This window comes from Eutrigla gurnardus, assembly GCF_963514095.1.
Source record: "Eutrigla gurnardus genome assembly, chromosome: 4".
NCBI lineage: Eukaryota > Metazoa > Chordata > Actinopteri > Perciformes > Triglidae > Eutrigla > Eutrigla gurnardus.
Window position 1 is genome coordinate 13947605 of NC_139918.1, and position 12400 is coordinate 13960004.

General features: G+C 42.1%; 1 protein-coding gene across 2 annotated transcripts in view; it reads left to right on the forward strand.

Moving 5' to 3' along the window:
• The first annotated feature begins 804 nt into the window (after window positions 1-804).
• LOC311012057 (enhancer of polycomb homolog 1-like) overlaps window positions 805-12400 on the forward strand; it is a 31386-nt gene continuing 19790 nt past the window's right edge. The window contains exons 1-2 of one of the 2 annotated variants that reach the window (XM_084007355.1): window positions 805-1079; window positions 5270-5359. Coding sequence is in view for 1 of the 2 variants with exons in the window: in XM_084007354.1 (XP_083863480.1) it covers window positions 6923-7075 (153 nt within the window). In the remaining variant the exon portion in view is untranslated. Of the gene's footprint in view, window positions 1080-5269; window positions 5360-6667; window positions 7076-12400 lie in introns of those variants that run through there. The other variant, XM_084007354.1, reaches the window with a different exon arrangement.

Consider the following 12400-nt stretch of genomic DNA (forward strand, 5'->3'; position numbering starts at 1 on the left):
TATTGTTATGATATTATTGTACAATTGCCATTTTGTGGATTTGATGTTGCGCTTACTGCTGTATTCATATCAGGTCTCAAGTTATACAATTATTACCAGGATGCCTTTTATTAATGTGCATGGATGTGATGATGGAGCAAGTTCTTTATTAACGCCTTGGCGATAATCCTGACGGACAGATGAGTCAACCAGATACATTTTTAGAATTAAAATAGTATTTGCTCATATCTGGCAAGAATGAGTGTACATACAAGGCATATGACCTCAATGTTCTTACACAGAAAGTAGACCTAACAGCTCAGAACAAGGATAGCAAAGTTCAATAGAGAGGGCTAGTTTCTGCCCATGTATGCAATAACATTGTGTGTGTGTTTGTATAAATATCTATATAAAAGCCCCAATATCAAATAAAATGTCGATTTACAAGTCAAGTGTTTCAGTAAGATGTAAACAATATCATTAGTGCAAAGAAATCCATCTTGACTGTGATTCTATGTAAGGGACAACAGCTCACAGTAAAATGAGCAGCGAGTCTACGTTGATGCCCTGATCTGAAACAATGAATTAATGCAAACGTCGAACTTTAGTGGGTACAAATAAAAAAATAACAATAAAAAGCTAAGAGCTAAAGCTTCAGCGTGACACTGTCAGCCAATCACGTCGCGTCCAATCCCCAGTGGAACGTGACGCCACAAGCCCAGAGCTCTCCACAGGTGATTGGTGGCTTCGGCTGTCCAATCACAGGCCGCGTTTTACAGCAAAGTTGTTAACCCCCAACAGTAGCACTTTGGTGTCCACCTCTCTAGTTTCAGCCTGCTTTGCATCGACAGGAAAACACAGACTTTCCATCGAGCGATAAACGCTGTTAGACGAGGTGGATATAACGCGGACAGCGGCTCTTCCTGCCAGGATACCGGCTCACCGTTGCGTTGGTTTCTACTTATCACAAAAGCAACTAGGAGAACTAGCTGCGGCTAACGTTAATGTTAGTTGTCTATCTTTCTTGCTAGCTGTGTCGTGTTGCGTTTTTTTTTTGAACAGTCTTTAAAATCCCCGACGTGTGCTGAAACGCCGACCCGGTGAGTATTTCCTTGTAATGTTTTAGTAACTTGAATCGATGGTGGCCACAGAGGCCCATCGTGAGCTGTGTTTTCTGGCATCAGATGATTTCATACACGCAATCAAATTCCTGGCTGGTCAGCTGGATGCAATTCAGCACTAAAACCTCAAGTTCCTCATCACTTTGTCAGCTCCCAACACAGGCAGTCTGTGATATCGATCGATCAACACCAATAATGTTGTTTTTTCAACGTGTGGACCATAAATCTAGTTTACTAGTTGTTACATCTGTGACCAAACTAGAATGTCGAAACCTGATCCATCTGGTTGACAGAGAGAGACAATATGAGCAGGAGGCGGAGGCCAAGGGTCGATAACGGCTTCAAGGGTACGTTTGACATGTTTTCACATCTAGGTTTTTCATCATCTTGGTTGGAAATGTTACATTGTTGGATCAGAGGCTTAGGGTGTGTGGCTAAACAGTGCCAGGCAGGCCCTGTGGCCTTTCAGGGAACTGCTTGGCCCTGGCCTGCATGGGTCTGAATCCCTCATGTCCCCCCCTGCATTATTTACTGTAACCCACAGTAGATCCCCCCCCCCCCCCCCCCCCCCCCTCCTTAAACACACATCCCTACATGGACTCGAAATGGAGGGGTCTTAATAAGCCCCCCTTATAAGAGATGAAGGATGGAAAACCTGCACCCAGCCTCATGGTGTCCAGCAGTGGTTTGAGTTTATAATTCTATATAAAAAACCTGCTCACAATACCAAAAGGGGTGGAGTTCACTACATCAGGTAACCTGCAAATCCGAAAGCTACAGTAAAATGGGTTTCCTGTGTCCTGCGATTGCGAAACTCTCTGGCTATTGTGGGGCAAACCCCACCCTCGTGGGACATTTGTGGCCTGCGCAAAGTGTGTGAAGTATGAAACCAGTCTGTGCTGATGCTCCGTTTGTGTGTTCTTACTCGGCTTTAAGAAAGCTCAGCTGTCCCAGATATTAACCTTGAAGTCTAAATGATTTCACCCCAGCTCGTGTCATTTTTGCCTAATCATAGGTTAGGAGACCGAGGCCCTGACTGCACACTTTAACAATGAGTTAGGCTGGTATAATCTGCATATTAAAGAGTATTTCGAGGCATGGTCGTATACAAAGCAGCTTAATATAAGTGTAACCAAAGGGGGAAATAAACTTCTAAAATAGGGAAATACATTTTCATGAAGCAGGTAACAATGTTGTAGTGACTGCATTTCCATCATGCAAAGAAAGTATGCATCACTACGTTTCTGACTATTTTTGATGATGTATCACGTAGGGCGAAGACGATGAGACATGTTTGAATATGTCATTTAATATCCAGACAATGATGACTGTCAGTTTTATCCTTAATGAAAACAGCTACTTAATATTCAAATTGAAATAATTCTCCTGAGGTTTAATTTGCCTCTGCCCTCACAGGGCACAATGCTGCTTTGCATAACAGACATCTTTTCTGATAATAAGCACATATCAGGACAGGTTACCATCAAATTGTGAGGAAATCTACGTGGACAGAGTCCCGGGTTTAACTTAAAATACAGAGACATCGGGGGACGTTCAGTTGCAGCGTTGGGTTTGTGACTACGAGTGACCCCTTTTCCATGACGCATGTTTTAGATCCAGTGGAAACGTAGCAAAAGACATGTGAGTCTGCGGCCACGCCAGCAACTTTAGCCTAATGCTAACGTCGGCCTGCTAACATGCTACACAAGAGTGGCACTTATGATGGTTATCATGTTCACCATTCGAGTTCAGTGTTGGTGCAGGAATGACTCTTGAATCCTGGGAATGGCTCAGCATTTTTACACTTTATTTTGTTTGTTAGGTGTCTGTGGTTAACACAAGCCTAAGAAATGTTTTCATTCTATGACGGAATATCTTGCTTAATATCCCACTCATACATTTTGCCTTTTTTTTTTTTACGTGTCTTAAAAACGTGGCTAAACACTACAAAACGTCATCATGCCGAGCACTAGTCCACCTTCAGCCTAGTGGTGATGTGTAGTCATGTGACCATGGTGTACTTGTAGAGCAGTTAGCATGGCACTGATTCCCTTTAACAAAAGGCCAATGGGATTGTGGAATATTGCAAAAAAATAAACTGTGTCTAACACAAATTTATGAAACGTACACATTTTGTTCATCTTCACAAATGAGCGCCACGTTTGTGAAATTAGAAGCGTGAATGAAAACACCAGAAGTAAAAAGCTAACATTGGGCTATAAACGAACTACACCAAGTACAAACACACAAATAGGCTGTGAAGACGGACTAGTCGCTGTAATGATGTTTTGTGGTCTCATTTAGCCACATGTTAGCACTCTATAGCCTAACATTAGCCTTTTACTTCTAGCGATTGTGTTTGATTTAAAAAAAAATCATAACATTTGTGTTATTTTGTAAAAATGCTGAACAAAATGTGTGGGCCTAAGTATCCTCCTCCTTCCTTTACCACAGCAAGCTCCAGTGGAAAAATCCCAATTGGCTATTCAGCTGGTATTAAACAAAGTAGAGCTGAGCAGATGGAAATGTCATTAGTTTGCATGTAGTTGTTGCAATAATTACCAATTATTGGACAGATTTTATAGCAATCTATTCAATAGCTGGCAATGTATTTCATTCAAAACCCAACATGTTGAGGGGGCTGCCACATTGGCACACATAAAACATGTTTCTAAAAAGTTGTCCAGTCCTGTTTCCTCCATATCAGAACCATCTCCAAAATCCCAAACATATTATCAGCCCGATCTGGCACAGGTAATTCATGGTCATTCTCCTGTTTAGATGACTACAACTCCCTTCTATCTGGCATCAAACAGAAATCACTCTCCTGCCTCCAGCTGGTCCAGAAGTCAGCAGCCAGACTTCTCACTGGCTCTAACCAATGACATCACATCACTCCCATCTAGGGTTGTCAAAAGTATCGAAACTCAAAAAAGTATAGATACTAAAATGTTGTATCCGGATACGATACTCATTTTCAAAAGTATCGATACCACTTAACACTTAAGTTAATTTAGTTTTTATCAGGCTTGCCTAATATTTACAACCTCAAAATATTGTTCCAATTGTTATTGTTTATTTTATTTATTTATTTTTTGCACTACCTCAGACCTGAAACTTGTTATTTTTGCATTTTTTTTGTTAATAAAAATATTTCTTTTAAATTTTGGGGTCTTTTTTTCATCCTTGTGGTATCAAAAATGGTATCGAGTATCGAATATTTTCCTGAGTATCGGTATCGAGTTGAACATTTTAGTATCGTGACAACCCTACTCCCATCATGGCCTCGCTTCATTGGCTTATTATTTAGAATTGATTTTAAGATTTTACTGAACACTTTCAAAGCTCGCCAGGGTCTAGCCACGGACTGTTACAGACATGCTGAACTCAAGCCTGTTCACAACCGTAGGTCCTTCTAACCGCTCCAAAGTCGAGGCTCAGAACCAGAGGTGGTCGTGCCTCCATCAGGGACCCTCGGCTTTCCAACGTTGTGCCCGAGGAGATGAGGCTTGCTCAATCAGTGACTTCTTTTTAAGCTCTTCTTCTTAAAACACATTTTTATAGACTTGCTCATCTTTTTATGGTCTTTTTACCCCATCATCTGTTCATTTAATGTTTACTTATTATTTTTTTACTTTCATTTAAATGTTTCCTATCTTTTATTTGACTATCTTAAAGATGTGTACGTACGTGCTTTTGCTTGTCTGTCAAAGCACTTTGTAAACTTTTGTTTTTAAAGGTGCAATACAAATAGTGTATATATATTATAGAGTTAAAGTGACAATGGAGTCACTTACTGATGGTTGCAAACAACTTATTGCGCTTAACGGGAAATCACAATGCACCAGAGTCCATTTAGCGGTGCCCATAAACAAAGTCAGGTGTGGTCGTTGGAGGGTTCGACCCGGCAGTACTGCTGACAATTATAATCAGGTGGTGGATGAATGTTTCCACTTTGCTCCGCCCAGACGACCCTCTCCTAAACCTCCTTTTTGATCAACTAGTTGAGTTTCTTGTTGGAATCTGCCTTTCATGCGGTTTGGTTTAGACAACTTTAACTTGGTTGTCTTTAATGTCTCTCTCTTTCACGCTTTGTGTTCCTGTGAACCGTCCCAAAGTGCAGAGTTTTGTGCTAAATGTCCTTGTTGCTCTTGTCCGTTGGGTCTCAGGTCATCATCATGCAGTCGTTGGATTTAATGGAGAAAAGCAAACCCCAGTTCCCCTGGTTGGACCCTGGATAAACCTCATGTCGTCAACAGGTAAGGTGTTTTAATGATTGTTAAATATTATGCTACACCTCGATGAACATCATTTATTAACAATGTATTTAGCGATTGGAGCGTAGCAGATTAAACATGTATCCATCGGTTCTCTGAGTCACCTAACCTGAATAAAATACACACTCATGGAGCTGCACTGCGTTTTGGATACAAACAATCGGCAAATGCTGCGTGCAGTGTGTCCGTGTACTGCATTAGAACAAACATGTTGGTGTCTGGAAAGTCAGAGCTGTTGCCTGTCGGACCAGGAGAGGGCGACATTGTTCAAGTGTTGAAGATGTTGCCATGAAGTGTTTCACTGGGAATACATTTTTTTTTATTGCTTTATAAGTGAACTGTTCCAAGGTAAGCAGTGGTGGATAAGGTTCAGTGGATCTACTTAGCAGTTCTGTTGTATTTCAGGAATTGAAGTGGATGGTGTGGAATTCTCCTGTTGAGGTGTTTGTTGCACCGAAGCATAAAACCCACGACCATAAAGGAAACATTCAAAGTAGAATTTTATTCAAATTTAGGATAGTTTTTAATTGGGGGAGAAAAAAATGACAATGTGGGTTTTTATGTGGGGCTTTTTTTTTTAATGCTCAAGTTTTATGGTAGTTATACTGTATTTCCTTACCAGGAAACACCCATTTTAATATCCTTTTTTAAAAATTAAATATCAATGAATGATGAAAATAAGTTATACAACTGAATGAACTTGGATGGATAAACTTTGGATTCTCATGATTTGAGGTCTGACTTAAAAACAAACGTGGTTATGATATTTAATATTTAAATGTGGACTATACAGTCATTAAATATAAATAAGCAACACCAAATTTGAAATAAGTAATGCCATTTGTCTGATGATTGGCTGCTGTAATTACAACAAAATGTTTTGACATTAAATAGTACCTTTATTTTGTTATACACGTGTGAATATTTTTCTTAATTCATTAATTGATTAGTGTATCTATTTTGGTTTATATTAATAGTATTGAATGTAGGTTATTTTTTTGTTATATACCTTGTATACCTATTCTGTATTTGTATCGAGATACTTCATTAATATATAATGAATTATTTAGTTGTTCGTTGTGTATGTGTGTGTATATAGATATAATTTTTTCCAGCTCTGCCTAATGTTAATTTCAATAATATCTGTATGTATGGAGAGGACTTAGTTTGCGAGAAATGACCCCTTCCCCCCACCCCCGCAACGCGCAAGCGCTCGGGATCGTGTGGGAATGGTCGGTCCGCGAACTGGGGGTTGGACCGCTCCGAGCGAAACAGTGCAAAAGAGTTTTAAATGTCCGCCATGTTGTCCATGGCGCACTGAACCAGCGATAGGGAGCGGAGCGTCGGAAAAAAACAGTCCGAGAGAGAGCGACCGAGATCCGGGCCTTCCCCCGGCTCCGTTGGCGACGCCCTAAATACAAGCTACAACAATTCGAACGTTAGAACAGAGATAACCGCACAGAAACATCCATGAATGCGCCACTCGGTACCGTTTTGAATATTAGGAGATCCGATAGATTTATATTGCATCTCGAATTGTGAAAAATGAGTAAATTGTCGTTTCGGGCACGGGCGCTGGACGCTTCCAAGCCACTACCCGTCTTCCGCTGTGAGGATTTACCCGACCTACACGAATATGCATCCATTAACCGAGCGGTGCCGCAGATGCCTACTGGGATGGAGAAAGAAGAGGAATCGGTATGATTTTAACCGTCCGAAAATGTGAAAGTATATGCTTTGGTTTATTTTTTTATTTTGATATGATCAGAGGCGTCCCTCTTTTTTTTTCTGCGCAAGCTTTCACAAAATGGCCGCCAGTTTTCTCAGGAGAAACACGACGGAATTCCGTTGTAAACGGCTCATATGTGGGACTGGGGCGACTGTTTGGGTTACGCGGAGATGCATTGTGCCGTTATGGGATAAAATTGTCCGGTTTAGACGGGTTGTTTGTGCGTGAGGCGATTTTCTGAGTACAAAGGAGTCATGTGACTTCAGCGATTCCGACATTTTGTCTCGTCTGTCAGGACGGGGCCTTGTGTTGGCGTAATAGCGAAGGACCAGGGCAAGGGGGAGCTAGCGATTTTAGATTATATGTGGCATCTGTGCTACTAGCAGACCGAAATGTCAACACCGCTGTCATGCATTAAGGGAAAAGCCCTGCCTCGGGTCATCTTGAACGGGATGTTGTGCGTGTTATTGTGCGTGCCTTTGCTCACATTATTGCGTGTGTTGACATGATTTGGACACATTTGTGCTGTGGTTTAAGTTCTCGGGTACAGTTAGCTAATTCCAGTTAGTGATGCCAGTATGACCGAGCCCTTCATGTTTCTATGGAGACTGTAGGTTGTCTTTAACTGAATTCATGTAGTGCACCTGTTGTCATACACTTACTGCAACTGTTTGAACAGTAAATGCGCTGGTTAACCATCCTGCTTGTGTAGCGGTCAGGAAGATACTGTTCAATCTGTCACTCTTACGCCACTAACCTGGAGACGTTTCTCTGAACACATGAACTTGTGCTGACGTTATAGCGGGATATTATGGGAACAAGGCGGTTTGTTAGTAAAACTGTGACCACAGTAACCGTCTGTGGTTTCCCAGAGTTGACGGTTGATATGAGGACACTCAATCTCATCTGCAAACCAAACATTTTCCAGTGCTAGCAAATAAATAAATCATTTACAAATGAAATTGAAAGCTCTACCTGCCCATGTCCCTTTTAATGGAACCTGTACTCTGGTAGTTGAGTTAGTAAGAGAAACCTTGATGTTTCCAAGTGAGTAACAGGAATGCGTTGGCCCTTGAGGCATGTAAATACAGTACGCTTCCTGCTCTTGGTCATGCTGGCTGTTATCTTAAAGATGTAGGCGGGACATTTTAAGTTAAGACTGCCCACTGTTATGTTGCTGGCCCAGCACTTGACTGATGTTTTAGGCTAAATAAGTGCAAGCAAAGGGGAATATCAATCCATGCATGTCCTTGGTGGATCCAGTCAGTCTGCCTCCTTGCTCCCATGGTGGCTCTGTGTCAGGGGTTCAGTGTGTCAGATGGCACAGCAGGCTGGCAGACCAGCAGCACGTGGCACTCAGGAGGAGACCAGGGCAGCAGGAGGGAGGGATGCTGAAGTGCTCTGTTATGTAACGGTTGTATTATCAAAAGATACGGCCACGGCCTGCTGCATGCCAATTGCTGTGTGGAGCTGTCTCTTCTGAATTCATAAATCAAATGTTTGATGGACAGCACTTCAAATGGTGGTGGTTTATTCTACTTTAAGTGGATGTGTTTTTCACCCCTGATTCCTCGTTCATTGATCTGCATTCACAGTATAGTGTCATTTCTAGGGATACACTTGACCCACTGAACTTTGCCACAGCCTCGACCACATTGCTCCCCACTCAGTGATGTGTGGTCTGCAGGGTAAATGTGTGGTGTCCCTGTGCTTCCTAACTCTTCTAATAAACAACCACTTGTAGGTTTAGGCCTAGGAGTTTCTGTACGCTCCACTTAACACGGCTTGTTTGTATAATTTAGTAACACACGGCTGCACTCTTGCTTTCCTTGTTGCTGCTGGACCTCCGTTTCAAGAATCAACGTTCGGTCCATCATGTGGTTTTGTAATAGTAAAGGCGGCGTTGTGTGTGTGTAGCGTGGCTTGCCTGACGAGCCGTCATTGCTGAAACTCCCTGAGCACGTGCGCCGTGTTTGTTTTGGGCCAGACACTTTTGTCTTGTGTTTACATTTGGGTGAAAGTGAGGTCAGTGTCTGCAGCCCTGGTGGGAACCCACAGGCATCTGTTTGGTTTGCCGCGTTGCCAGACACAGTTCTTGGACTCGCACAACAACACTAACGGACACATCCTGGCAGGCCCCCAGTTCTCTGTGTGTAACCTTGCTGAGTGGGAATCTGGGGCATGTCACCTGTCCAAACTCGCTGCACCCTACTGGCTGTGAAATTAGAAGCCACAGTCGTTTCCTGCCCTTTTCATTCAGCGTTGTTGATGTCTGCGTGAGCAGCGTGGGAATTCAACAACCGACTCCCGGCAGGTTCTTGAATCCACATCTAGTTAGCTGGCTGGATGAGTCTCAGCTGGAACAACTTCTGAGAATGACCAGTGAATTTAGGAATTTTCTGGTCGTTGGCCAAAGCATGGGAGATTTAATACGTTCTCGCTTTGTGAGTGAATGTTTACCCTTCATTATTATGCAATTCTGGGCTGACACTCAAGGTAGAAAAATGTAAAAACCTATTTTGATCCTATCTTAGTGTGACAGCGATAATCATTTATGTAATGGAAAGTCTCGATTCATGATCAGTAACTTTATAAACTGCCAGGTTGAGGTAGAATCTACCGGCCAAATGTGCAGTCAGTGGATATCCCACCTCGGGTACACTGAGTGACCAGAGCCATGGTCTCCCACGCGGTTTATACAGTTGCTTTACTGTAGCGATGTGTCCCTTGGTGGCCCTACACGCCCAGCGTCTGTGGCTGTCCATCATGTTAAGTGGCATTTACAGTGTCTGGGACAGTAGCTGTCAGAAGAGCGACTGAGGAAGGTAGAGGAGGCTCTGGCTGCCTCAGCAGACTTGACAGTGATGGATGTGGTCATTTTAGAAGGCTATTTCTGTACGCTTATGTGTGAGAGAAAGTGGGTGTGTGAGGGCACCGGCTAATGCTCTATTCTGACTGTTCACCTCAATGAAAGTCTTCCTGTTCTCTGGCAAATAGCCGTGGCAGGAAAAGTAAACACATTGCTTGATTAAGTTTGGCAAACAGAGTGATTTTGCTCAAGTCCGTTCTGATTATTTTTTTTCTTGTGGAGAGGCCTGAAGATGTTGCAGGAAGTTTAATCATTGGCCCCGGGGAGTGATTCAGTCAGAGTTGGATAGGAACGTGAAGGTTATGCAAACGTACAAGCACAGAGCGGTTCACAGTAAATACTACATATGACTGTGTGAGAGTTTTGTATGGAGAAGCCTTAGGGAAGCACTGAGAATAAAACTGAACGGCTTGTCCAGATTCTCCAGCTTTATCCTCGGAACAGATCGCCAGAGCACACGGCGCTATGAATGTAAAATTCAATCGCTTGCCTCTGGTATGACATGCTGTACAGAATATATTTAGCCCCAAATGGTGTTGATGAACACTGCTCTGGGATGCAATGGAAAATGGATACAATAGTTTGGTACAGATGACTACAAGTAACCTGATGGTTGACTGAAGATTGCAAATTATAAAATGTACTTTTCCGCTACTTTTGGCATCTTTTTGTGTGGGTGATGTGAGTGACCAGTTAACTTTCCCAGTTGTAAAATTAGCAATCAAAATGTATATAAACTGAAGGGGTAGACGTTTCACAAACTGACACTCATAAAGAAAATGTAGACAAAATGTCCTTAAACACTGACACCGTTTTATGCAACGAGTTGGATAGGATGCATTGCATTTTTTTAATTGCTCAAAGAAATCTCAAGTTAGACCACATTGAGCAGAAAAGCCTAGACTGATTACATAATTACTGCTGTGAGTTTGAAGGCCTCCGAGTATCAGGAACCAAAACGGTTGAAATCCTTGTAGCACCGAGAGGCTTGTCTGTTTGTGCTCTTATATTTGATCCGTCATCCACAATGTTCAACTTCAGTTGTGGCCTTCGTGTGGTGCCACTGGGAGCTTACATTAAAAACGATATCCAGCTGAAGAAATTTCCCATAAATCTACTTGGATAAATGTGAAAATGGATAATTCCCGTCTGCCAGACCGCCAAACAACTATTTATTGGTCAGAACTTGAGTTAATGATGTTAGGGCTCACCTCGGGATACATTGCTCCTCTGGTGATGTTCTGAATTACGTTTTAGAATTGCTTCAATAAATTCAATAAAGGTCTGCAAGTTTTATAGAGCACACTGAACTGAATAATTTTGTACTGTGCAGTAGGGATACAACCATACAGTTAACCCATGGCTCAATATGTACCTCGGATCTTGGGTTACGGTTTTGGTTCTGTTTCAGTACACCTGTTGTGCGCAAGGAGAAAAAAAGTTGCTATTTATATATTCAGAAATTATTTCTTTATTTTGCTTATAAGCTAAGATTTAGTTTTTGTTTTACATTCAGACATATATAAGTGTAAAAAAAAAAGAAAAGTGTAACCCTTTCAGATGCAAAAGTGCTTCTTAGCCTTGACGACTGGTATAGGATGAAATATGTACATATTTAAAACATGAATGAACAAGACGTACTGTACTCTTCATCTCGACTCCGACATATAGTGGACCGCCACAGTGAGATAACTCTGTTACCTGAGAGGTCCAACTATCCGTGGTCAGTGCTAGACTCTGTGCTTTAGCCAGTTCCAAGTCGATGCCTTTTTATAGAAGCGTTTAATAGAAGTCTGGAATTACGTTAGTACTGAAAAGTGTAGCGTGGATTGAGCGTTTTGATTAGGTGATGAAAGCCTGCAACTACGGAAAAAGGCTGGAAATCTTTAGCAATCAACGTCCCACTGCACTTGTTCTGTTCTGGTTTGTCTGCACCGGTAGAATCGGCTTGTTGGAAGGCATCAACGAGAGACAACTGTTTTTAACTGATCAGCCGTTACCTGCTCAGCCGTCCTGCTTCCAGGACATTGGATATTTACTTGACAGGGATGCGCTTCCCCATCACAGCACGTGAACACATGCTGCGTTCAAGTGCTCCTGCAAAGCTCCGACATAGCCAATTCAGAGAGAAATACATGGATGGAAACATGAAATTTTTGCAAAACTGAAAAATAGCCCAATTCCATACGGTTCAATATTATATTGAGAACCGTTGACCTGTCACCAGTTACATTCTCAACTTATACATGGACATGTCTGCAGTCACCTGTCACTGTTGTGTTTACATGCATGTTTGTTTACATACAAGAATGTCACCAACATCATAGCAAACATGTTTTCCCAACCATTATGAGGTGTCGTTGGGGTTGTGGCAGACATTGCAAGTTTTTGTTTACAGAGCCAGAGTCTATTTTACTTATTTAGG